At 44.6% G+C, this 26660-nt stretch overlaps 1 protein-coding gene across 1 annotated transcript in view; it reads left to right on the top strand.

Moving 5' to 3' along the window:
- The window catches only part of atad3 (ATPase family AAA domain containing 3), a 68960-nt gene that overhangs the window by 17069 nt on the left and 25231 nt on the right, over positions 1–26660 (top strand). Inside the window, exons 7-13 of the mRNA XM_038821746.1 lie at positions 1457–1526; positions 5436–5591; positions 7307–7363; positions 7476–7601; positions 12461–12585; positions 13207–13258; positions 14802–14872. Of these exons, the coding sequence (XP_038677674.1) occupies positions 1457–1526; positions 5436–5591; positions 7307–7363; positions 7476–7601; positions 12461–12585; positions 13207–13258; positions 14802–14872 (657 nt within the window). The remainder of the gene's footprint in view (positions 1–1456; positions 1527–5435; positions 5592–7306; positions 7364–7475; positions 7602–12460; positions 12586–13206; positions 13259–14801; positions 14873–26660) is intronic.

The raw sequence follows: 26660 nt of genomic DNA, 5'->3' as shown, positions 1-26660 counted from the left end.
CTATCAATGTCAGGGCCTTGTTTTATCTGCTCTCTTTAGTATATACAGCCAATCAAGGTGCAGTGACATTTCACAGAGTAATAGAAATGTCCTCAAATGGATGATAATGATAGTAATTAAAACACTTGGCATTGAATTGCCTAATGTAGGCCCGAATGACTCATTGTTTGTTGAAGAAATTGATGCTTCCCAGGCACCTAATGTTTTAGTGTTACATTGTGATGGCAATCCCATGGTTCTGCCACCTTCTCCTTTGCTGCTGTTAGCTAATACACTTTTGCACCCATAGCCTTTTATACTGGACCAGAGTTTTCCTCACTGGCAGCTTATTGGTCAAGAGTCCGTGTTTACTAGTACCTACAATTCCTCGCCTAGGTGATGTGAAATAGGTTGGGATCAAAATATGTTAATTCTTTGAAGTCTGTTCGGTTCTTGGGACCAACTTCTTCAGCCTGGCTCTTGTCACGCAAAATAAGCTATTTTTAAAAATTAATTTAAGGGACGTGGGCTTGGCTGGCTAGGTCAACATTTCTTGTCCATTCCTAATTACAATATGGGGCGGGCAATAAATGCTGGCTCAGCCAGCAAAGCCCACATTCCTTGAATATCGTGTGAACCTGGATCCCTAGAAAGTTTGGATCGACTTTCACATTCTCAATAACTATGAACAGCACGCTGTTCCCGGCATGCCGCTGCACTCCCTGCAGTGGGGAATCCTCCCTGTTCTCTGTTGCCGCTTTCTCTTGGAATTTTTTTTTTACGTAGAAGTCTGCAGCACCATAACAGGGAAACCCAGACCAACAGGTCAATGCTGGTGTTAGTGCTTCATATGAACCTCCTCCAACCTTGCTTTATCTTGCCCTCCGCTTTTTTGACAATTTGTTTGCAGGCACAACTAGCTCAGCTAGTTAAGACAGTGAATAACTATCATACAATCACAGTGTTGACACCAGGATTTTAGGAAAGTATACTATCGTGAGGCACACAGGCATAAATGCTGGTACATTTAAAATTAGAAGCTTTTAAAAATTAAAATGTATACAAAGATTTCCTTAAGGTTCACTGCATTGGGTTTTCCCACAAACTATAAGAGTGCTGGGGATTAAGGTAACGATTTGGTCCGTTTGTAAAAATGAAAAATTCTCACCTGAAAATATAGGAGCAGGAGTTTAACAGAGGCTGACACACAGGTATAATAGGGTCGGTTTCTTGCTGTATAATCAGATTAAATTTTTGATTGAGTCGCTTCGAAATGGGATGGATGAGTCAATTTTTGATCCTTGTCCATCCTTAGCCAGTGTGTGGTATAACACAATCCCTGTCCCAAAAGATTTCTTCTGTATCCTGCGCTGTTTTTTTCCCTTCCCCAAGAGGATGTGACTGTATTTCCACTTCTGTGCAGCTGCTCATGATGTTTTGAGGTATGGTGACTGCTCTACTTTCTTTTTTCACTCAGGACAGCTGGTGCAGTGTTTGGGGAAGGATTCCGTGCCTTTGTTTCTGACTGGGACAAAGTGACAGCTACAGTAAGTAAGAAGGAAAGATGCAGTATCCCCCAAGCACTTCAGACCTGCAGGGTAGCCACGAACACAGAAAAGAAAATTATTTAAGTTCTGTTTCTGGGTCGATTAGATGTAAATCAGAAAGCTTTGCACTAAAGCTGTACAGCGCATTGGTTTGGGTACTTGGTTCAGTTTTGATCAAGGCTGGCTAAACGTTAAAAGCTCCAGAGGCTGCGCAGTGAAGGGCCACAAGATTGGTGTTGATATCAAAGGATTAAGCGTTTTGGAGACTGGAGAAATCAAGTAACTTGAGCTTTGAAAGGAAATGAGGGGGAAATTTGTAGAAGTCCGCAGGATAAGGGGAGACACGGTGGCACAGTGGTTAGCAGCGCCAGGGACCCGGGTTCAATTCCAGCCTTGGGTGACTGGGGTTTGCACTTCCTCTCCTTGTCTGCGTGGGTTTCCTCCCACAGTCCAAAGATGTGCAGGGTAGGTGGGGTTACGGAGACAGTGCAGGGGAGTGGGTCCACATAGGGTGCTCTTTCAGTTGGTCGGTGCAGACCCGGTGGACCGAATGGCCTCCTTCTGCACTGTAGGTGAATTCTATGGTCCAGAAGTGGGATTGATCAGATAAATCTGGACCATTTTTTGTCAGTATGCCACAGTATTAGAACCTGTGAAAGTAGGTTAACACTGGTGAAAGGAACGGGTAAGACAGATATTGGGAAAGATTTTATACAAGGAGATCAGTGGCATGTAGGATGGTTTTTTGGTAGGCTAATGAAGACAAAGCTTCTGGAATTTCTCGAGAAATATTTAGAAAATGTGAGGGAACGTTGCTTGTTTTATTTCATACCGATGAACTAAAATAGGCAAAATGCTTCCTTCATCTGTACCTGTATTGTGATCTAGGGCTGCATTTCCATGGATGCAATATCACATTTCAAGCACCAGAGGGTGCCAATACTAATGGGAATCCCTGTGAAGGTTGACTAAATAATGTAGTGGGGGACAAGATCCGATGTGACAGCATCAATAACTCAACCAATTTAAAAGAATCACCTTTTGAAGTCTTATGGCACGTAGGAACAGGGATAGGCCCCTCTGGTCTCTTCGACCAATCCGTGCGATTGTGTCTAATCTTTTGAACTGCCTTTGTCTATACCCCTTGATCATAGAATCCCCACAGTGCAGAAGGAGGCCATTCGGCCCATCAAGTCTGCACCGACCCTCCGAAAGAGCCCTCCACCCAGGCCCACTCCCCCACCCATCCCCACAACTTCACCTAACCGTTGGATACTAAGGGGCAATTTATCATGGCCAATCCACCTAACCTGCACATCTTTGGACTGGGAGGAAGTCGGAGCACCCGGAGAAAACCCACGCAACCATGGGGAGAACGTGCAAACTCCACACAGACAGTCATCCAAGGTTGGAATTGAACCTGGGTCCCTGGTGCTGAGAGACAGCAGTGCTAACCACCGTGCCGCCCATGTTACTTGATACCTCTCGTAAATCCAATCTGTCTTAAGCTAACAACTGACCCAGTATGAATGCTGTTTGCAGAAGATAGTTCTATGCTAGTGCTTTGTTTAGTGACTTTCTACCCTTATAGCCGAGTGCCATGTACTGTCAAAGCATTAAGTTGGTTTTGTTACAGAAACTTTTGGCTTTGTATTGTCAAACGGTTGAGCTGAGATGTACTACAGGTTTTAATTGGTACCTCCAAAGGGTTAAAAATGAGCTGACCGTGCAGGTGGCTGGTTTCTTATTTGTTTATTGCTTGAGTCTTACACAAATGCTGACTGGGAATTTAATAGTTCAAAGTGCACAGTTAATGAGTAATCGGATTTGTGGCACCCCCTGTTAAGAAATAATCTCTGACTGAAGAAGTTGAGTGAGAGGGTGAAGCTGATTCTTCATGCAGCAGTTGGATGTTTTGGGATGAGTGCAATTCTGAGATGTTCAGCAAAGGGGGCTTACCCTTTCCAGAAAGGAAGAAGCTCGAGATCCCACATCAAGACTTCTTCAGTTCACGATGCCTGACAAACCACTTGATCACTTCCATTTTGTACACGGGACCTTGCCTGGCTTGGCCTCCGTTTTTTGGCAACAGAATGTGTCCCCAGGCTGTCAACTCCAGGAATATCTGATGCAGCAACCATAGTTGGTTGAAGAAAAATGTATATTTATTGTCCCATGATGTTCTGAATGGGCAGGAGGAAACATTACCATAAGCTGCAGGTGGTAATTGGTGACTATTGTTGAGGCTTTACTTAAATTTCTGTACTTGATTCGAAGCCTCATAATATCCTCCTTTCCTGGATGCAAAAATTACTGCAGGATTCTTACTTTGACTTTTGCTGGAGATGAAGTTGATCTGGAAGTAGTTGAAAGTTCCCTTTGCTTGAATTACTGGTTGTACAACCGAATCAGCTGAAGGTTTGACATTTGCGTGGTATTTTTCAAACTGAAAACTAAGTATTGATTTATGACAGCTTTTGGCTGTAAATTATATTGTGTTCTGTGTCCTCTGGAGTATGGTTAAGAGAATGGGCTGTAAACCTCTCTCAGGAAAGGCACAATGATTGCCCTTGAATCTGGAAAATTCTCTTTTGCTGCACATTAATATAACAATGTAGTAACCATCAGCTCCTTGGGGGTTAATGAAAATGAACTCTCTTTAACAGATCTCCTCAGGGAGTTGTGCTGTAGTGTTGATCTGCCTTAAACCGTGAGATTCTGCAAGTGATGGCATTTGCTCATATTCATCTTGTGAAACACGGCTACCTACAAACCCCGTTCCCTTTCTGTCCAGTTTGACCATTTTTGACCTTTTTAGTTTACTCCATACCTACAGGGCAATTTTTTGTTTTGATATTAGGGTTTTTCTTAAATGTTTTCCGTTGCTTCAGAATCTCTTAAAGGTTTGGCGTGATGATGTTAATTAGTACTTCATTGAAATGAGTACAGTAAAAATATTTAAACAAAATCGTTGAAGTCCCAGACCTGTATAAACGCAGTTGGGACAGAGGTGGAAACAATCCACATGAGTACTTAATGTCAGGTCAGTTTGTTGTGAGGGGGCAAGGGAGGGGAGGTCTGAGCTTTACCGTCCCAATTCCATCTGAATTCCAAGTATAGCTTGCCACCACCCTCCACTGTTCCTGCAAGATTCTCACCATTTAAAAAGTAAGGCACATTGCATCACCCCGAATTATTCTGTTCATTCTTCCCTAATACCATATGACTTCCCTGGTCTGCTTTCTCTTCACAGGCCTTTGAAACCCAAGCTTGGTGTTGTCTAATCATTGGTTCACACCATCTATATTCTTTGAAGTTTTGCTGGTGCAATGCACCGTGTGACTTGGGCCGTTGCTCTTATTGAAGTTTCCTGCTGACTCATGGTGTCTTCTAAATTCAGAATGTTTGGCGTCACTTCTTCAAAAATCCAACGGAAAAATTTCAGAATAAACATGGAATCTCTAGGAATCGGAATCTATTTAAGGGAGTGGAGGTGACGTACTTGATAGGCCACGTGCATCTGCCATGAGTGGAAGGGCAGTGGCTAGTGGAATATGGGGGTGGCTTAGATTTTCATTCAATGATACATTCCCGAAGGAGAGGAAATAGCTGGACTGTGCACGATTGGATAGCTTGTACTTGCTTTGGAGAGTGATTTTAATGAGGGAGTAAAATCTACGATTGGATAGAGACCACATTTCTTTTGTAAAAATGTGCATATGAGCCAAATATGTGTTGAGTATTTAATATATTTAAATATCCTCTAAGCTCATAATTGTGTCTACTAAATGTGTTTGGGAAAATTGCCTGCATGTTGTATAAGCTGAATAATTGTGCCATCCTCCCAGGCGATGGCTATAAACTCATGACCTGGTCTAATTTGTTTCTCTGACATTGTTTTGCTTTTAGGTGGCTGGGCTAACACTGCTGGCTGTTGGTGTTTACTCTGCCAAGAATGCTACGGGAGTTGCTGGACGATACATTGAGGCTCGGCTGGGAAAGCCTTCCCTGGTTCGGGATACTTCCCGCATCACATTAGTGGAAGCGTTGAAGCACCCAATCAAGGTAATGCAGCTTGTTGGAAAGACTTGGGAGTTTTGGTGATCTTTTAGAAAGTCCAGGCCTAGACTGATTCTCTAATGGACAATGCTCTCATAATATCTGACGACTTGAGGACCAGTTCCATTATGAAACTCAGCTTGGCCAAGGGGTTAATTCTTATTGACATAACCTTCCTCACCAGCAACAGCTACAATCTCCTATTCCAGAACAACCAGCGCTTTGCTACCAAGTACTCATGATGTTTTCACTTTGCATATAAAAAATGTAACCTGAAATGCGCATTAAAAGGAAATTTGCTTTCATAGAACAGATTTGTAACTTGAGTAACATGTCAGTAACTTTATGTACTCTGCAAAACAAAAAGGGAATAATTTAAGGTGAAATTAAATCTTCGCCTTTCAGTGGGTTTACACAGGTTCAGCTGGGTTTTGAGTCATGTCATAATTGGTTGGTGCCCTCTGAGTCCTAAAGCACCAAGCTTCACTTTAGATGAAATAATACTTTTTTTTCTACTTGGAGCTAGATAATGGAGGTGTGTGTGTGTGACTGGTATGTATGTCTATGTCGGTCAGTAGTGAGACGTTTTAACTTTCCTTTCTGTGTACACCTTTTTTAAAAATAAATTTAGAGTACCCAATTCATTTTTTCCAGTTAAGGGGCAATTTAGCATGGGCCAATCACCAACCCACCATCTTTGGGTTGTGGGGGCGAAACCCACGCAGACATGGGGAGAATGTGCGAACTCCATACGGACAGTGACCCAGGGCCAGGGTCAAACCTGGGACCTGGGTGCTGTGAGGCAGCAGTGCTAACCACTGTGCTGCCCCTGCTTTATTTTCAATAATTAAATTTTTTGTAATTAATGAGATAACAAGTGTGAAGTCTGCAACCTCCACAGCAGCAACTCCAGAACTGTTCCACAATTCCTGCATCATTGTGGTTCCCAGTGAAAATACTTTGGTATGTAATGCCTCTTGGGGTGAAGATATAATGACTACAGGATGAGATGTGACCGATGTTCCACTTGTGTAGGGTGGGTGAATGGGCAGCAGTGCCTTCATGAATCATGGGAACTCAATCCTATCAAGTTCTGAATGAGTGTTGGGGGCAAATGGGGATGGTGGGGAAGTAGGAATTGACTAGTGAGGCATGTACGTTTTTGGCTTATTACCTGCACCACTGGACCATGTATGTTTTTACCCTGATTTTTATTCTGTTTCTCTGTAAACAATTAATCTCAAAAACTAATAGATGGATTTCAATAAATCTTGTTAAAATGTAAAAATGTTATAATATAGTTCAACGTAAGTTAACAGTGTGGCTGAGCTGTGAACTATACTGAATGCTCTCTTCAATTGTTGACTAATGTATTTGGGAATTTAGTGACATTTGAATGATAAATAAAATATTCCCAACATTTGCAATATTCAAAAAAAATGCTGGAGACACTCGGCAGGTAGGCCAGCCACTGTGGAGAGAAAAATGGAGTCAACATTTCAAATGGTGGAAGGTCATTGGCTTGAACGGTTAACTGTTCCTCTCTCCAGGTAGCTGCGTGACCTGCTAAGTATTTCCAGCATCTTCTGTTCTAGTATTTTGCTTTTGTATTTGCTCGCAGCTTCAGGTGATGTAACGAGTTTGTTGCAATGCTCACTGTGTGTGAAAGGTAATGTTCCATTGTGAAGTTTAAACTGGATATGGTGTTTTCCTCCCCCCAGGTTGGCAAACGTCTGATGAGCAAGCCACAGGACGCCCTTGAGGGAGTGGTGTTGAGTGTGAGTTTTATATATTATATTTCACATATAATATATATTTATTTTTAAAGTTATTGCGTTATCTGATTCTCTTCTCTTTCCATTGTCATTCAATTACCATTTTCAACAACAGCCCAAATTGGAGGAACGTGTCAGAGATATTGCCATAGCGACCCGGAACACAAAAAGCAACAAGGGTCTGTACCGAAATATCCTAATGTATGGGCCTCCGGGTACAGGAAAAACCCTCTTTGCTAAGGTAAGGTCCATATGAGGGAGAAAGAAATTCATGTCCATCTTCTGCATATCAGAGTGAGGGATATTCGTGTTGGGAAATGGATGTTTCTGATAGCAATGTATAGTGGAAAGTTCCTCGGGTAAGACACCTCAATGAAATTCTTCTTTCACTCCCAAGCCATGACCCTTCCTCTATCCTCCCCATTTCAATTGATGATCTCTGCAAAACCACATATAGCAGCACTAATTGCCACGCTTGATCAGTGACTCATCTCTCTGTCAGTAGCCCCAGCATTCACATTAAATGCACTGCTAAATCTTAGGCCAAATATTCCCGACTGCCACAGACTTTGCAGCCTGAGCAGTTACTGTAACATCAAGTCTTATTAATTCTCTCTAATTTATCTGTTGGAAATTTTTGAGGAAGTCAGTTTAAAATCAAGCGGATCTTGCATTTTTACATTGCCCTTCACCTTGGGTTGTCCCAAAGCATTTTACGGCCAAGCTGTTAACTTTGATCTGCAATCACTGTTGTAATGCGGTAGCCAATTTATGCAGGTGCCACATGATAAATGACCAATTGATACGATTTTGGCAGTGGTGATTGCGGAAGAAATATTTTGGCTAAGGCACCAAGAAAACACTCCTGTTTTAAAATAATACCACAAGATCTTTTACGTACACCTGTATAGATAGATTTAAGTTTAGTATCTCATCCGGATGTGATGGCGTTTGGAAAGATTATCTTTTGCCATAGCTGGAGTCCAGTCAGGACCAAAGCTGAAAAAAGACCAGTCAGATAAAAGTGAAGCATAATCTATTTATCAACTCACTGTGAGCTGATCGCATTGCCTCATACTCTCTAGTGTGTTATTTTTTCAGTTTGGTTATAACCATGCCAGCAAGTTTACAGATACAAATCTCGTCCAGTTTGATGGGCAACTTCACTGAGCCAGTAGGGTTGGTTTGTGTGGCAAGTGCAAAAAAAAAGCTTGCATTGTGTTTTGGACCTCCTCCTGAATACAGTTATGGTATAATGTTGGGGCAGTGATGTGAAAGCTTTATTCTCTGCCTGCAGTGTTGCACCTGCCCTGGGATGTTCCATCTGAGTGGCCAATTTCCCAGCAGTAATTTTTCACCCTGAAGAACACAAAATAGCCCAAACAATTTCTACCACTATTCCCATCACCCTATTTCTCCAATCGCCATACCTCTGCCCATATTGTAATGTCAATTCAACACCGCAGGCTTGACCTTTTTTGGCTGGGAGCCTCCAACTTGGCCTGAGTTATGGGCAATATGAATTGTTGGTTGTATATGATACTTACTGTACATATTTATTCCAGAACAGAATTGCTCATACTTCACAGATGGAGATATTCTGCCCCTATAGTGGAAAAGGCTCAGGGGTGTGCATGGAGACAATATAGAGGTATATGTTGCAGAAGCAGAAGAATAGTTTTTCTTTCGGAGGGCTTTAAATTCTCTTTTTTTACAATTAAGGGGCAATTTAGCATGGTAAATCCACCTACCAGGCGCATCTTTGTGTTGTGGGGGTGAGACCCATTCAAACACAGGGAGAATGTGCAAACTCCACACGGAGGTCTTTAAATTCTATTGGTTATGGATGTCAAAGTGAATTTGCAGAAAAATGGAATGACGTGCTTCAGACTGCAGGGCTGAAGTGCAGTAAATGAAACAAAATGATGAATTTACAGCCAGGCAGGAATGTTTTCTGATCAGATCCCTGCTGTGTTTATAAAATCAGTGTGAAATGATCTTTTAATTGATGCTGTTGTAGGTTGTATAATTTTTTTTATGATTGTTTTAGTGAGTCAGCACTTGCCCCATGGCATTTTGCACTCCTACATTGATCTAATAACTCACAGCACAAATATAAGGATTAAAAATAAAATGAAGCAATTTATTCCATAATTGAGTAACACAATGACAAGTGTAATGCCAGGTGTTAGCAAGCAGTATGAAATGTTCTGAAGCTTCTGTGTTTAACATGCTTGAATTGTGAATCAGTGTTAAATGAGATGGAAACTCGTGGGGGCAAAAAAACAATTGTCGTAAATATTCAGGTAGGGCAGCATGGTGGTGCAGTGATTAGCACAGCTGCCTCATGGCGCCGTGGTCCCAGGTTCGATCCTGGCCCTGGGTCACTCTCCGTGTGGAGTTTTGCACATTCTGCCCGTGTTTGCGTGGGTCTCACACCACAACCCAAAGATGTGTAAGGTAGCTGGATTGGCCAAGTTAAATTGCCTCTTAATTGGAAAAATTGAATTGGGTGCTCTTTATATTAAAAAAAAATATATTTTTTTTAATAAATAAATAAATTTTAGGGTAAAGAAAGAGAGGAGACTCTGGTTAAGCTACAATCAATTTTTCCAATACCTTCAGTGATACTGCCCAATCGATGTATGCGAAACTGCCATCTAATGCATGAGTTGCTACTGTTCAGAGGCACTCAAAACACTGACCATGTATCCGTATCTCTGCGGGTGAATTAATTTTGGGTAATTTAAGAAAATTGCTTTACCCACGAAATGATAACTGCACTTGCGGGGGAGATTTCTGGTTGCAGGAGACTAGATTGCCGAGTGTGTGGCAATGGATGGCTGGTGGCTGCTCTATGTGGCACTTTCCTATCAGATTTGCACAGCGCTGAGATGTCATTTCCTTCCCAAGGGCAGATGTTTAGCAGCATCGTCTGCAAAGTGAATACCACCAGGAAGATCTCATTTGTGAGTTTAATAGCCACACTGACACCTCTTGCAGCAGTTCCACAATTTTGCAGGATTTCTCTCGATTGTAAATAGCTTAATCGTTTTAATCGTGGAGATTTACATCAACACTTTTAACTGCATAAAGGAAAATTAGTCTTAAATTACAGAGTGCAGTAGGGCTATATTTAGAACGCAAAATTCTTTTTATATAACACTGCAGTGACTCAGTCTATGCTGGAACTGAGTAAGAAATACTGGGTTCTGAGGCAGAGCCAAAATACTAATGTAATTGTATATAATATCATTAACTTAACAATACATACTGTCTATGTAACCACATTTGATCTGATATATTTTAAAGCTTTTGCTTCTGCGTGCAATACCTGTCAATTTTTCCCCGCTACGAAGCCTTGTGTTCACATTTGAAATGGAAACTGTGTAAACGTGTCACACTGACTCCTCCTGTCAGTGGGAGCACTTCCACTGGTGCAAGGATGAAATTACAGTGTGCCAAAATTTGCTGTGGTGGTTTTCATTATAAATGTGGTGTAGGGCAGCACGGTGGAGCATTCTCCCCGTGTTTGCGTGGGTTTCGCCCCCAAAACTCAAGATGTGCAGGGTAGGTGGATTGGCCATGCCAAATTGTCCCTTAATTGGAAAAATTGAATTGGGTACTCTAAATTTATTTTATTTTTTTAAATAAATAAATAAATGTGGTGTGGGAAATATATCAATCAGGATAATGTGTAGATTTAATATGTGGACTGATATATATATCTGGACACCCTGATCTGATTATCCTTCACAATGCTTATTTGCAATTTCCTGTGTGCTGATATGCTAATATTAATGGGACCTCATGTACCAGCATTAATGTAACCAACAAAGCTAGTGTTAATGCATCTTGGAACCAGCCAATTGATCAAATCTACCGGTAGGGACAAGAGTAATGTAAATGGCAAGTTTTTAAGAACAGATCCAAACTTGTGGAAGCTGTGTACATCCCTGAACTCAAAAGAAGGGGGTATGGAAAGAAGCCAAGGCCAAGAACAAGACAAATAAGAGATCAACAAATTTGGTGCTCCCAATGCAGTTTCATCTTCACTGGGGAGACTAAACGCAGACTGGGTGACCGCTTTGCGGAACACCTTCACTCAGCTTGCATGCATGACCCCAACCTTTCTGCTGCTTGCCATTCTACCTCAACACCTTGCTCTCATGCCCGCATGTCCATCTTTGGTCTGCTGCAATGCTCCAGTGAAGCCCAGTGCAAGCTGGAGGAGCAGCATCTCTTCTCAACTTTGAGTTCAACAATTTCAGGCTGCGACCTTTCCTCTCCACCTAAATCCTTTTTTTAATATCCCGTACATTGCATGCGCACGCACAAACCATGCAAGCATAACACACATGCACTCGTGCATAATGCATGCACAAGACATCAAGCATATGTGTCACGCACGCATAACATACAGGAAGATACAGAGAGGTGCTAAAAACATTTTTAAAAAATCTACACTGGTTATTAGACGACTGGGAATAGCTTTTTCAGCTAAGCGAGACGGGATCATCAAAAATCACTACATCATTGAAAACTGCTTAAGGAGAGGTAAGGAAGGACTTTGGCAATGGCAGAGACATTAAATGAGTGCTTGTATCAGTCTTCCCTCAGCAAGCTGGCGCACCATTTCAATACTGAAGGAGCGCAGTGTCAGAGGTGTCATCTTTCATGCCGGCTGTTAAACTGAATTCTGCCTGCCCCCACCACTGGGTGTAAAGGAATCTGGCGTTATTAGAAGAAGAACAAGGGAGTCTTCCCAGTGACTTGGCCAATATTTATCCTTAATTTCAACCTCCCTGTTTCAAAAAAATACTTGCTAATCATCTTATTAGTTTTCATTGAGACCTTGTGTGCAGATTGGTGTGTCACATTTCCTACATTACAAACAGTAGTTGTGACTACAACTAAAAAATAGTTAGCTATAAAACTGGCTGTAAAGCGATTTGGAGCCTACTCTGGAATAGTGCTATATAAATGTATATTGAATTTTTAAGAATCTGAATACTACCTACAGCTGAGGCCAGTGCCTTTTCTATTTGACCTCTCAATGGGGGGTTTACTGTTCATATTTCTTGTGTTTTTTTTTGTTAGAAACTAGCTGTACATTCCGGCATGGATTATGCTATCATGACAGGTGGTGATGTGGCTCCTATGGGTCGTGAAGGTGTCACAGCCATGCACAAAGTCTTTGACTGGGCATCCACCAGCAGAAGAGGGTGAGTTTGTTGCTTTAGTGGGGTACAGAGGGAAGTGAAGGACACCTGTAGTTCAAGCCCTGCCAGTTTTATTCGAATATTTGTATACTAACTGATAAATTAGTTGCTTGTGAGGCGATGATACTGGCTGAAACCTTGCTGAAGCAGTTGAGGGGTTGGTTTACTTTTGCTTTGTAGGCTGTTGATTTAAAGGACAGTGATTTCAGAGGATTCTGCTCCTATCAACTTAATCTGATTTGTGCCTGTGAGCTGTTTGCTTCCAGGTGGCTGCCATATGTTGTCAATCTGAAATATTGTGCCCATGTTGAGATTTTAATTTTCTGGACAAGACCTACGATTTAACAGAGGACGGGTGGCATACTCGTGCCTTTCCGTGAAGTACAGGGTGCTTAATCCTCTGTGTGTCACTTGGTCCTCCTACACCAACCTGCTTAAAAATGTGGGTGCAACTTACTGTTTGTTTTCTGGGAGAGCTTTATTCTTAGATCAGTGTTCTTGGCTTCTGCACCTCAAGAATTCTAAATAATGGAAATTAATTTAGTCTGGGCTTCTGAGTTTTAAATATTTGGATGTGTTTATCTGAAGTCAGAGGAATAATCATAAATTGACTCCTGTGCGCAGGCTTTTGCTGTTTGTGGATGAGGCAGATGCATTCCTTCGAAAGAGAGCAACAGTAAGTCTACCCACTTTTCCTTTGAAAATTGTTTGAACAGAAAGAATGACAATGAGGGAGAATGTGCTGCTTGTCCCATAGCCCTGATTCAGTGTTGGCGTTTAAAAGAGTGAAATTGCTCTCCGACATCTATTCAGTTCCAACTATTTGTTTCTCTCAATTTCTGTTTTCTCCCTGTCTCAGTTCCACTTTGCCTTGGGGCACTATCACTGGAGGGTAGCCTTTGGTTGATCAGATGGGAGTGCCTGTACAGGCTGAGTTTACATTCATTCTCCTCCATTTAAAAAAATAATAATTTATGGGATGTGGGCGTCGCCGGTTAGGCAAGCATTTATTAGTGATTGGCTACAGTAAGATTCCCAAATACGATCCTTTTTTTGAGCTTGGGTTTGGTGTTTCCAGCCATGTCTAGTGGTTTTTATGTCTGAGCTGCTGCTCTTTCTGCTTCACGTGTTTGTTTTGAAAGTTCATTGAAGTGCGAATGAGAAACAATATTTTTGTTCTTTTTTTTTCAATCCCTTTTTTCCTCCCCAATCTCCGAGGGGGTAGATGCAAGCCTTGCATCTGCTGCGTTAGAATGAGTTTTAACACTTGCAGGAAGAGATTGAGGGTGGTAGAGATTGATAATAAAGGCACTAGAGAAGATCTAATGCAACTACACACACAGAATTATTGCCCATCCCTGAGGGAATAATAATAATAATCGCTATTTGTCACAAGTAGGCTTCAATGAATTTACTGTGAAAAGCTCCTAGTCGCCACATTCCGGCACCTGTTCGGCGAGGCCGGTACAGGAACAGGCGCCAGAATGTGACGACTAGGGGCTTTTCACAGTAACTTCATTGAAGCCTACTTGTGACAATAAGCGATTATTATTGTTATGGTTTGAATTCCAGACTTTTTTTTTTAAAAATCATTTTATTCAGGTATTTGTAGTTTTTATAATAATAATAATGATAACAGCAACATAAACATGGTCCATAAAACAATTCCATCCGTATCCTGTTCTTCGCCACCTCTGGACTCTGCAACACCCATGTTTTAAGTACCGTGGACATAGCCTTAGCAAAGCTTTGCCAAAACCCTCTTAAGCTTCGGGCATGCCCAAAATTCCAGACTTTTTATTGAATCAAATTTCACCATCTGCCCTGGTGGGATTCGAAATAGGGTCCCCAGAGCATTTCCCTGGGTGTCTGGGTTATTAGACCAGTGACAATACCACTACGCCACTGCTTTCCCTGATTGATGCGGAGTGATACCAACAGCATGGGTTCAGTTCCCGAACTCGCTGAGGTTATTCATGACGGCCGTGCCTTTTCAATCTCCGGTGACCCACAGGTTAAATCTCCACCAGACAGCTCTGTAAGGGGAGAGCAGTCTTCTGGGATTATGGTGACCGTTACATTTTACTCAATACTTGAGTAGTAAAGAGATAAAATATGAGTTATTTGGATGCATTTCAGTTTTCAATAGCTGTTGGTTTATTAACTTAAGAAAGTGCTCTTTGTCCATGTTTTCTTACCACCTTGATATGTTTTTATAGGAAAAGATTAGTGAAGATCTGAGAGCGACACTGAATGCATTTCTGTACCGAACGGGGGAACAGAGTAACAAGTAAGTGTTAGTTTGAAAGTCCGAAGACAGTAGGTCACTCGGCACCTGAAATAAGGAGTAGGGCCTATCAGTAAGATATCTGTTCAAACAAGATGAAACACAAAAGGATTTGTGGGCAGTAAATTGCTGGGTTTAGCTTTTGATGCGGAGGGTTAAGTTGTGCGTTTTGGGTAAACAAGGGTGGGATTATTTGAAAAGGGGTGTCGTTGAAAATCTAATTGATGACAATGCTTTTGTTTCACTTTATGAAATTGTTGCACAAAATACAGCGGTTGCTGGGAATCTGAATTCAAGCCAAAATTATTATTTTGTTTGTTCATGGGATGTGAGTGTTTGTTGCCGATAAGAGGGTGGTGGTGGTGAGTCTCCTTGAATTTCTGAAGTCCATGTGGTTTGGGTATACCCACAGCGCTGTTAAGACTGGTCAATGATAATCCCCTACGATGTTGGGGAATTCAGCAGTTTTAATGCCATTAAATGTGAAATGGTTAGATTCTCTCTTGTTTGACGTGGCCATTGCCTGGTGCATGTGTTTCATGAATACTCCTTGTCACTTATTAGCCCAAGCCTGAATGTTGTCCAGGCCTTGCAGCAAGCAGTCACAGACAGCTTTAGTATCTGAGGAGTTTTGAATGGTACCAAATACTGTACAATCGAATATCCCTGTTTCTAACCTTTTTTGGAGGGAAGGTCATTGATGGTTGGGTCTAGGGCACTACGCTGAGGAATGGCTGCAGCATTTAGTCCAGGGGCTGAGAGGATTGACCTCTAACAACCACAACCATCTATATACAAGTCCAGCCAGGGAAGAGTTTTCCCCCGACACCTGTTTACTCCAGTTTTGTTAAGGTTCCTTGATGCCACATTCGGTCAAATGCTGCCTTGATGTTGAGGGCAGACACTTGCCTCGCCTCTTGAATTCAGTGCTATTATTCACATTGTGACAAATGCTGAAAATGCTCAGCAGGTCTGGCAGCATCTGGAGAGAGATAAATATATTTAACGTTTCAAGTCAATTACCTTTCATGAGAACGGGGAAAAGATTGAGATTTAATAGATTTTAAGCAAGCAAATGGACCAAGGGCGAGGAAAAAGAACAAAAGTGTAAGGCAGTCTGTGATGGGGTGTAAGGCAGGAGAGATTAAATGGCAAAAAGATTGATGGCCCCATCACCACAACCGTTTGACCTTTTATCATTAACCTCTGAAGAACAAGGCTTCGACCTCAACGCGTGACGAATGAGTCAAAACGAACCGGTTTTGCACTGGACGCAACAATCTCTTCGTTGGGGACACCGTGACTCACCACTGTGCAACTGTGGCTAAGTGCAAACCATGGTGCATATAATTGATAAGGGCCCCGACCTGTGGTTCAGTGGCACTCTCCCTGCCCTACACCAGGCTGGTGAGGAGGCCGCCAACTCGCTGAAGAATTTCAAATTTCACATCTAACTAATCATTGTTGCATACAATAGGTAGTTGTAGTAGTGTAAAAAGTAATGGTCTGACCCTCCCTCCCTCCAGGCTGCCAAGAGTCATCCTGACCCTGGCTAAAGGGAAACTAAGTTTACAAGTAGGACCCGACACCTGAGCTGTGAGAAATATCTACAGACAATGTTCACATTATCTTGGGGTGGCAAGTTACATTCGTGCCACACAAGTGCCAGGCAGTAACCATCTCCTACAAGAGAGGATCTAACCACCACCCCTTTACATTCAATGGCATTACCATCGCTGAATCCCCCACAATCAATATCCTGGGGGTTCCCATTGATCAGAAAGTGAACTGGACGACTTCCGGTGGAGGCTATAAAGGAGTAGGCCGCACATTTGGTGACTCCCACTCGGATCGCACCTTTGGACCTTTTCCCCCGATTTTTTTTTTTTATAAGACTTGATTTGGTAAATTGATGGTAGAGGCATTTGTGGAGTGGATTCCTACTTCGGCGCATGGAGAGGCGGACTAGAAGTGCTCGCAAAGGAAGAAATAGACGAACTGGGACGAACTGGGCTGAAGTTGCAGCGGGAGAAAGCATAGCTTGTCGACCCAGCGGTCAACGGAGTAGTTGATGCAGTTTATTCAGGAGGGCTTCGCCAAGCAGAAACAGGAATGCTTGGACCCGATTAAAGAATCGATTGCGCGGCTGGAACTTAGATTGGATGCCCAAGATCAGGCGATCCAGAAAGTAGAGAAGGCGCTGGCTGAGCAGGAGGAACATCAAACTGCGGTGGAGTTGGAGGTGGGGATGCTGAGAGACCAGCTGAATAGGCTCCTGGAGAAGGTGGAGGACCTAGAGAACAGGTCCCGCCGGCAGAACTTGAGAATAGTTGGTCTCCCGGAGGGGTCCGAAGGAGCGGATGCTGGGGCATACATAGCAGGCATTTTCGAGAAGTTCTCCCGACCCTTGGAGGTGGACAGGGCTCACAGAGCGCTCACGAGGAAGCCATAGGTCAGGGACCCCCCGAGGGCAATGGTGGTGAGATTCCACAAGTACTTGGACAAGGAGTGTATTTTACGGTGGGCCAGACAGACACGGAGTTGTAAATGGGAGAACAGTATCCTGCAGATCTATCGGGATCTGAGTGCGGAGGTGGCCAGGAGAAGACCGGGGCTCAATCAGATAAAGGCGACCTTTTTAAGAACAAGGTGAAGTATTGGACTGCTGTATCCGGCCCGTCTCTGGGTCACGTACGAGGAGCAACATTTTTATTTTGAGTCACCTGAGGAAGCGATGGACTTCGCTAGAAGAAAAGGACTGGTGGCGACGGACTGACGAATTTGAACTTTGCTGCAGCACGCACGTTAAAAAAATGTCTTGTTTTTCTTTGGGACGTTATTTGTCATGCCTTCTGTATTGATTTGGGGCCTGTTGCAAAGCTGAGTGATTAAAGTTTACGTTTGCACTGATGGGGGTGGGGGTGTGTTTGTTAGATGCTGGATCTTCTGTTTTATCATTTTTTATTCGTTTATCGTGTTTTCTTTTTCTTTTTCTACGGCAATTGTGTTGGGACTGCTTTTCTTTTGAATATGTGTGTCTGAGCGGAGGGGAACAATAGGTGGGAGAATGTCTGATGCCATGGGCGGGGTCAACAAGCTAGCTGAGTGGGCTAGCTCACGGAAGCGCAGTGGGGGGGTGAGCAGATGTTATGCTTGTCGAAAGGGTTGGTTTACATAGTGCTGTTACTGGGGGGGGGGGATGTTCTGCTGATGGAGGAGGGACTTTTGCTGTGGGACAGAAAGGAGGTAGGGGGCGGGCTGGCGGATACATGGGCGCGGGCTGGAGACTGGCCCAAGAAAGGTGATCGCTGATTGGCGGGGGGGGGGGGGGGGGGGGGGGGGGGGGGGGGGGGTGGCGATGAGGGTTATCACATGGAATGTGAGAGAGCTAAATGGGCCAGTTAAGAGGGCGCGCGTGTTCGTGCATTTGAGAGGACCGAAGGCAGAAGTGGTAATGCTGCAGGAGATGCACCTGAGAGTAATTGAACAGATCAGATTAAGGAAGGGATGGGTCGGACAGGTTTTTCACTCGGGGCTAGACTCGAAGACTAGAGGGGTCACGATCCTGATTAATAAGCGAGTGGTATTTGAGGCGGGAAGAATATTTGCGGATGTGGGAGGCCGGTACATTATGGTCAGTGGGAAACTGGAGGGGTTGCAGGTGGTACTAGTAAATGTGTACGCGCCAAATTGGGATGATGTGGAGTTTATAAAGAGGATGCTGGGGAAGATCCCAGACCTGGATTTGCATAAGTAGGTCATGGGCGGGGACTTTAACACAGTCATCGACCCTGGGCTAGACCGGTCGAGCTCAAGGACAGACAGGGTGCCAACAATTGCAAAGGAGTTAAAGGGGTTTATGGAGCAGATTGGGGGGTGGACCCATGGAGATTTGGGCAGCCAAGATTGAAGGATTTCTCCTTCTACTCACACATGCATGAAGTGTACTCCCGGATTGATTTTTAAAAAAAATTTTGAATAGGACTCTAATGACAGGGTTAGTGGACACTGGGTATTCGGCGATCACAATCTCAGATCATGCCCCGCACTGGGTTGACCTGCAGTGCGAGGCAGAGTAGCCAGTGCCCGCACTGGAGGCTGGATGTGGGACTTTTAGCTGACGAAGAGGTGTGACTGATGAGGAAATGTATTCAGAACTACCTGGAAGTCAACGACACGGGTGAAGTTTCGGTGGCGGTGGTCTGAGAGGCATTGAAGGCGGTGGTTGGAGGGGAGCTGATCTCGATACGGGTCCATAGGGAGAAGGCAAACAGAGCAGAGAGCGACCGACTAATAAAGGAGATATTGCAAGTCGACAGGAGGTCTGCGGAGACCCCAGAGGCAGGGCTTCTAAGGGAATGACTGAGGCTACAGGTGGAGTTTGGCTTGTTAACTACAGGGAGGGCAGTAGAGTTGCTGAGGAAGGCGAGGGGGGTGATCTGTGAGCATTGGGAGATGGCCAGCAGAATGCTTGCACAGCAGCCGAGAAAGAGGGAGGCAAACAGGGAGATTGGGAAAGTAAAGGACAGGGACGGGAATCTGGTTGGAGACTCAGCAGGGGTGAATAAGGTGTTCAAGGAGTTTTACAGTAGATTGTATGGGTCGGAATCCCCAGCTAGGCCGGAGGGGATGAGGCACTTTTTAGGGGGGCTGAATTTCCCGAAGGTACAAGGGCTGTGGGCCCCAATCGGGTTGGAAGAGATAGTGGAGGGTTTGAAGGCCATGCAGTCGGGTATAGCCCTGGGGCTGGACGGGTATCCAGTGGAGTTTTATAAAATGTTCTCTGGGATATTGGGACCACTGTTGATGAGGGCATTCAATGAGGCAAGGGAGCGTGAGGTGTTTCCCCCGACCATGTCGCAGGCCACGATCTCATTGATCCTGAAGCGGGACAAGGACCCGGAGCTATGTGGGTCCTACAGGCCGATATCCCTATTGAATGTGGATGCCAAACTGCTGGCAAAATCTTGTTCTCTAGGATTGAAGACTGTGTTCCGGATATGATTGGGGAGGACCAGGCGGGGATCGTTAAGGGTAGGCAGTTGGCCAACGTAAGATGGTTGTTAAATGTGATCATGATGCCCCCAGACCAGAAGGTAGAGATGTGGAGGTAGTGCTCGCAATGGACGCAGAGAAGGCTTTTGATCTGGTGGAATGGGAATATCTGTGGGAGGTACTGGGATGCTTCGGATTTGGGCAGGGCTTTATTGACTGGGTCAGGATGCTATATCAGGCTCCTGTGGTGAGCGTACGGACGAATAGGACAACATTGGACTATTTTAGACTGCATTGGGGGATGAAACAGGGATGCCCCCTCTCCCACTGTTGTTCGCGTTAGCCATAGAGCCGCTGGCAATTGCGCTGAAGAGCCTCGGGGCTGGAAGGGATTGGTCCGGGGGGGGGGGTGAATGAAACACAGAGTTTACGCAGACGACCTGCTCCTGTATGTGTCGGACCCACTGGAGGGGATGGAAGAAATTATGAGGACTCTGGGGGAATTTGGCCAGTTTTCGGGATATAAACTAAATATGGGGAAAAGTGAGCTGTTCGCGGTCCAGGCAAGGGGACAGGCGAGGCAATTTAAACGGGTCAATTGGGTAATCGCTGGCTTTGTATGGGCAGGTAATACCCTGCGAGTAAGAACAGGGGAAGCTTGGGCGGAGCCGGGGGGTGGGGGGAGCTCTGGTGCTGCCGAACTTTAGTACTTATTATTGGGCGGCGAATATAGCCATGATCAGGAAGTGGGTGGTGGGGAGAGGGTCGGTATGGGAACGTGTTGAGGCGGCTTCATGCAAGGGCACCAGTCTGGAGGCATTGGTAACTGCGCCTCTGCCGTTCCCGCCGGCACGGTAACCAGCCCCGTGTGGTTGAGGGTCTGGGGGCAATGGAGGAGGCATGTGGGAGCGGAGGGAGCATCGGTCTGGTCCCCAATCTGTAATAATCACCGGTTTGCCCCGGGAAGGATGGATGGAGGGTTTCGGAGAGAGCAGGGATTGAGAGGATGGAGAGATATGTTTATAGAGGGGAGCTTTCCTAGCCTGAGTGAGCTGGAGGAGAAATTTGGATTTGCGAGGGGAAATGAATTTAGGTACCTGCAGGTGTGAGAGATCTCAACCTTCCAGCTCCTACCACCAAGGGGGATACAGGACAGGGTAGTTTCTAGAGTGTGGGTGGGAGAAGGGAGGGTTTCTGACATTTACAAGGACCTTATTGGGTCAGAGGAGACGCAGACCGAGGAGTTGAAACACAAGTGGGAAGAGGAGTCAGGAGGAGAGATAGACGATGGTCTCTGGGCTGATGCGTTGAATAGAGTCAACGCGTCCACAACATGAGCCAGGCTCAGCCTGATACAATTTAAGGCTGTTCACCGGGCCCACATGACAGTGGCCCAGATGAGCAGGTTCTCTGGGGTAGAAGATAGGTGTGCGGGAGGACCAGTGAACCATGCCCATATGTTCTGGGTATGCCTGAAGCTTAGGGGATTTTGGCAGGGGTTTGCAGATGTCATGTCCATGGTGTTAAAAACAAAGGTGGCACTGAGTCCAGAGGTGGCGATTTTTCGGGGTGTCGGAAGACCCGGGAATCCAGGAGGAGAAAGAGGCAGACGGTCTGGCATTTGCTTCCCTGGTAGCGGAGACGGATTCTATTAGCTTGGAGGGACCCAAAGCCCCCGACGACGGAGACCTGGCTAACTGACATGGCTAGCTTTCTCTGGAGAAAATCAAGTTCGCCTTGAGAGGGTTAATGTTAGGCAACTTCTTTGCGGAAAATTAACTGTCAGCAGTAGGGGCGGGGGGGTTGGAGGTAGATTAATTTAGAGTAGGGGGGTTAGTAAAGGTGGGACCTGTAAGGGAGGAAGACAGCTTTTGCACTATGTTTATAAATTCATGTACATTGTTTATTTTGTTGTTGTTGTGAAACCATAAATACCTCAATAAAATGTTTATTTAAAAAAAATAAACTGAACTGGACTAGCCATATTAATACTGTGGCTACCAGAGCAGGTCAAAGGCTAGGAATTCTACGGCGATTAACTCAACACCTGACCACTCTGTCCACCATCTACAATGCACAAGTCATGAGTGTAATAGAATACTCTCCACTTGCCTGGATGAGTGCAGCTCCAACAACAGTCAAGAAGCTCAACACCATCCAGGACAAAACAGTCTGCTTGATTGCTCCCCCTTCCGCAAACATTCAAACCCTCCACCGAACAGTGGCAGCCATGTGTACCGTCTACAAGATCAGAGATCATAGAATTTACAGTGCAGAAGGAGGCCATTCGGCCCATCGAGTCTGCACCGGCTCTTGGAAAGAGCACCCTACCCAAGTTTAACACCTCCACCCTATCCCCATAACCCAGTACCCCCACCCAACACCAAGGACAATTTTTGACACTAAGGGCAATTTATCATGGCCAATCCACCTAACCTGCACATCTTTGGACTGTGGGAGGAAACCGGAGCACCCGGAGGAAACCCACGCACACACTGGGAGGATGTGCAGACTCCACACAGACAGTGACCCAAGCCGGAATCGATCCTGGGACCCTGGAGCTGTGAAGCAATTGTGCTATCCACAATGCTACCGTGCTGCCCACTGCACTGCAGTAACTCACCAAAGTTCTCTAGACAACATCTTCCAGACCAACGACCATTACCGTCTAGATTCTAGACTCTAGAAGGACAAGCAGCAGGTACCTGGGAACCCCACCACCTGGAGGTTCCCCTCCAAGTCACTCACCATCCTGACTTGGAAATATATCGCTGTTCCTTCACTGTCGCCAGGGCAACATCCTGGAACTCCCTAACAGCACAGTGGGTGTACCTACACCTCAAGGACTACCGCGGTTCAAGAAGGCAACTCACTGCTACCTTCTGAAGGGCAACTAGGGATGGGCAATAAATGCTGGCCTAGCCAGCGACACCCACATCCCATGAATGAATGGAAAAACATGAGATGAGGGTGGGTTGAAGATTTTAAAAATTCAGTCATGGGGTGGGGGGGAGGGGGGGGGTGCATTCCTGCTGCCACTGGTATTTAACCAAAGGCTGACAGGTGCTGTGGCACGTGGGCAAACCGCCAAGTCACCCCAGCACATGTGTGCAGAGGAGTCCCTTGTACCTGATCATCTCATGGCTAATGGAGAGACCTGCCAGCGGCTTGGGCTGCCCCTGGCAATCCCCACAGGCCCGAAATACTAACCCCATCCTCTCTCCCTGATTGGTTGTCAGCTCTCCAGACTCTCCAGAGGCAGGATATCTGCCTGTACTAGGATTTCTGGGGCAACATCCCTCTGAGGAGCTGGTAAGATAAGTGTCTGATTGGGACAACACCAGAAATGGTTGTGGGGCAGTCAGCAGTTTTCCAGCTGGTGAACACACCTGCTGCAGCGATCATCAAATTCTACACTGGGTGTGGGCATCATTGATAAGACTGGCACTGGATGTCCATCATTAATTACCAAGAGGTGGTGCTGTGTCAGCAGGCATTTGAAACAACTGAGTGGCCTACTGAACCATTTCAAAGGGCATTTGGAGTGAACAATGTTGCTGTTAAGACTGGAATCACATAGAGGTCAATCCGGGTCCAGGTGGCAGTTTTTCCTACTCTAGGGCATTACTAGGCTGTTTGATTTTTACAGTACTTCAACACCTTCATTATCACGTTTATCGCGACCAGCTTCAAATTCTTAAACTGCGATGGCAGTGAGTCATTGGATTAATCCAGGGCACTGGAATACTGAAGTAACGTAATAGTCCAGAATGGAAAAGTCCAGAAAACAGGCCAAGCAAGTTATAGATTTTAAGAGGGCGATGGCAGGTAGAACTATTAAAAATATCAAGTGGAGTAAGAAATCTGTGCTCTTTGGAATGGATCCAATGGATGGATGTGGTAGTTTTCACTCTCAGTCCTGTATTTCGGGTGAAATTTAAACTTGCCCACGGTGGGTAGCTGGGGACACAGAACACAATCTGTCGGGCATCAGTAGCACGTTGAGCCTTTCACCATATTTTATGTAGCTAAAGATACAGCCCTTTTTTCTAATTGTTGAGCCAGGCTAAATTGGTCTTTTAAAAATATGCTGACGCTAACCATCCTCTATACAGTGCAGCCGTTTAATTTACAATGGAGCCATCACCGTGTGTGGTAGGGTGCACATGGTGATTTTCATTCGTAAACACAGATACCAGTATGTTTCTCCCCAGAGAAACAGGCAGGTTTCCCGACGAGATCTTCCCATACGTTGGCATATTTTTGGTAGGGGCGTGTTTTATGCCAGTCTGATCCTTCCCCTCTCTCTTCTCGTCTCCCTTTTTCTCTCCTACTCTCTCTCTCTTTCTCTCTGTCCTTCTCTCTCCTCTCTCTCTCTCTCTCTCTCTCTCTCTCTCTCTCCCACGCAATGGGTTGCCCTATATGCCCCACCCCTTCAGGCCCTTGCATCCTGGCAGTGCCGTGGCCCTGCCATGTCCTTGAACCCCAGGCATTGTCATCACGGCTGATCTCCGTTTGTGGAAACCAATAGTGATTCATGCCGTGCTACCTAAAGCTGACAGGTGGGAACATTGCACTTTACCGGAAGATTTGGTGTTAAGCCAGTGGTAAGTAGATCCATGCCCTCGATGGCCCAGGGACATCGCAAACTGGTGGAATGAGGTGCAAATCCCAATTCTGGCCTCTCCCGGAATTTCACCGACATAGCGGAATTTGCACCTGGTGAAAGGCATCTAGAAAATCGCCCCCAACATTTCACTTGTCTTAAAGAGTATAGACCGCAGTAGCTGTCACACATCATCTACCTTTTCGCAGGAAGTACAGTTGACCAAATGCAGCTCAATCTTTGTTATGCTTATTTTGTCAAAATAAATATTGATATGGCATCCTGGTACTGTCATTCACAATGTCCATAATTGCAAGGCTGAGGTGAATAAATTTGTGGTTCTTGGCCGTGTGTTATGGATATCGAGTGAAGTCTGAATACTAACACGCTTATCAGTTGGAATCCTTATCAGTGTTCCCAGCTCACGTCTATCATTCTTCCTGCTTATTGATCGAGCCCATTCAGCTTGCTTTTTAACATGGTTGATTGAAGGGAAAATCATCTAAAATAAGATGTTTACAGTTCAACTAAAAGGAGCTTAGCTAATTAATAAGCACCAGTTCACCGTTGCAATTTGAAAGGCATTTCTACTTTAAGATTAATTTTTAATTAATGCCGGATTGCCCATCTGGTTTTTCAAAAAATATCTTTATTTTTGTAAAACTGCTGCTCCTGGTGAGTTTAGATTATTATAGGATTTTGAGGCAATAGAAGTGAGGAAAAATAATGTCAGAGTTTTGTGATTTATTCAAAGAGGGTCCAATAACAAAACATTCCCCCCCCCCCCCCCCCCCCCCCCCCCCCCCCCCCCTTTCCAGATGTACACCTGAACCGTTGCATATTGTTGTCACTTTTGTTGGTACAATTTCATTTTTTTCCCTGCATTTTTATTGAAATACAGAAAAAATACATTAATGGTAGTTGGCTCAGGAGTTAAAGCCCAATTCAAGAGAGTTCAGATGCAATCCAATCCTGTTTGCTTTCCCTCTGCCTCGAACTCTTTTAAGGCTTTCCCCAGAAGAATCAGACTCAAATTTTTCCAGCTTAATGTTTCTCGTATGGCATTCAGCACTCGTGTTTCAAACACAAATATTGAAAAATTAAGTGAATAATTTTATTTTTAAAATCTACAGGAACATATGACGCTTCCGCATGCGGAATTAGCTAAAATTCAATTCGTTAACTGGAAAGTAGAGGCCAGGTTTTGCAAGGACAGTTTGAAATCTGTAACCTGGAAGAGGAATTAGCAAAACCCTGAGATTATTACGGTGTATTTGCAAAGAGCACGTTTTCATTTACATGATGTTACATGCATGTAGGTGTGCAAATCTACACCCAACTGAACACACGGGATAGAAATAGTAACATTGCACAGAATATCAACTTTAATTTGCCTCCTAGTTTGAAAGGGAAACCGAGCTGCCTACTGTTGTATCAGTGTGCTCAGAAATTCATGAAATTAAATCTTGAAATAAAAAGTGCATGAGGAGTGTTCAGTTTCACCAGGACAGGCCATGATGATACTTTAATTGTGATTGTAAATGATGGCTATTCAAGCGCTGATAATTTGCTGACTATGACCACTCTTCTAAAAGGCCCCAGACATCTTATTGGGTTCTTTTAAAGCTGACCGGTTCTAGTGCTCGTTTTCCAGCCCCTCATTAATGAGGGCACTTGGCTGACCTTCCATCAACATTTTGTGCCTCAAAAGCACAAGAGTTTGACTTCTGATCTGAAACTACTTGGTTTTGAAGCCTGAAACACCAGCTTGTTTTAAATGTTCAATCTCGGGATTGGACTCGCTTCAAAGCAGTTAGGTTTCAGAAATGAAACTTGTAACAGTTTGTAATTTGTTTTTGGTCTTTCTTAAATCCCAAATCAAATTGCTACCCCAAAGTACAAAAACTGTTCACCAAAAGGTGAGGGAGGGCAGATTACTATGGAGTAGGAGCATTGGTGTGCACCCACTACCAACTGGGCAGAAACGGGTGCAACTTTGAAGGGTTCTCGAGAAGGTCACCAATGATCCTACTGCAAAATGATTTTTTTTTTAAAAGCATGGAGGGATGTGAAAGACCAGGATCCTAGTGTGAAGCCTGTACTTGCTCACCGCTGCCTTGGAAACTATGGCCAGAACTCTCTGGCTGTTGGGATTCACGTTTCCTGCTGGTGGCACAACCCTACCCACTG

The sequence above is a fragment of the Scyliorhinus canicula genome, chromosome 16 (genome assembly GCF_902713615.1).
Source record: "Scyliorhinus canicula chromosome 16, sScyCan1.1, whole genome shotgun sequence".
In the NCBI taxonomy this organism is placed as follows: domain Eukaryota; kingdom Metazoa; phylum Chordata; class Chondrichthyes; order Carcharhiniformes; family Scyliorhinidae; genus Scyliorhinus; species Scyliorhinus canicula.
Note: the sequence above shows the minus strand (reverse complement) of the source record. Positions and strands in the feature narration are given on the sequence as shown.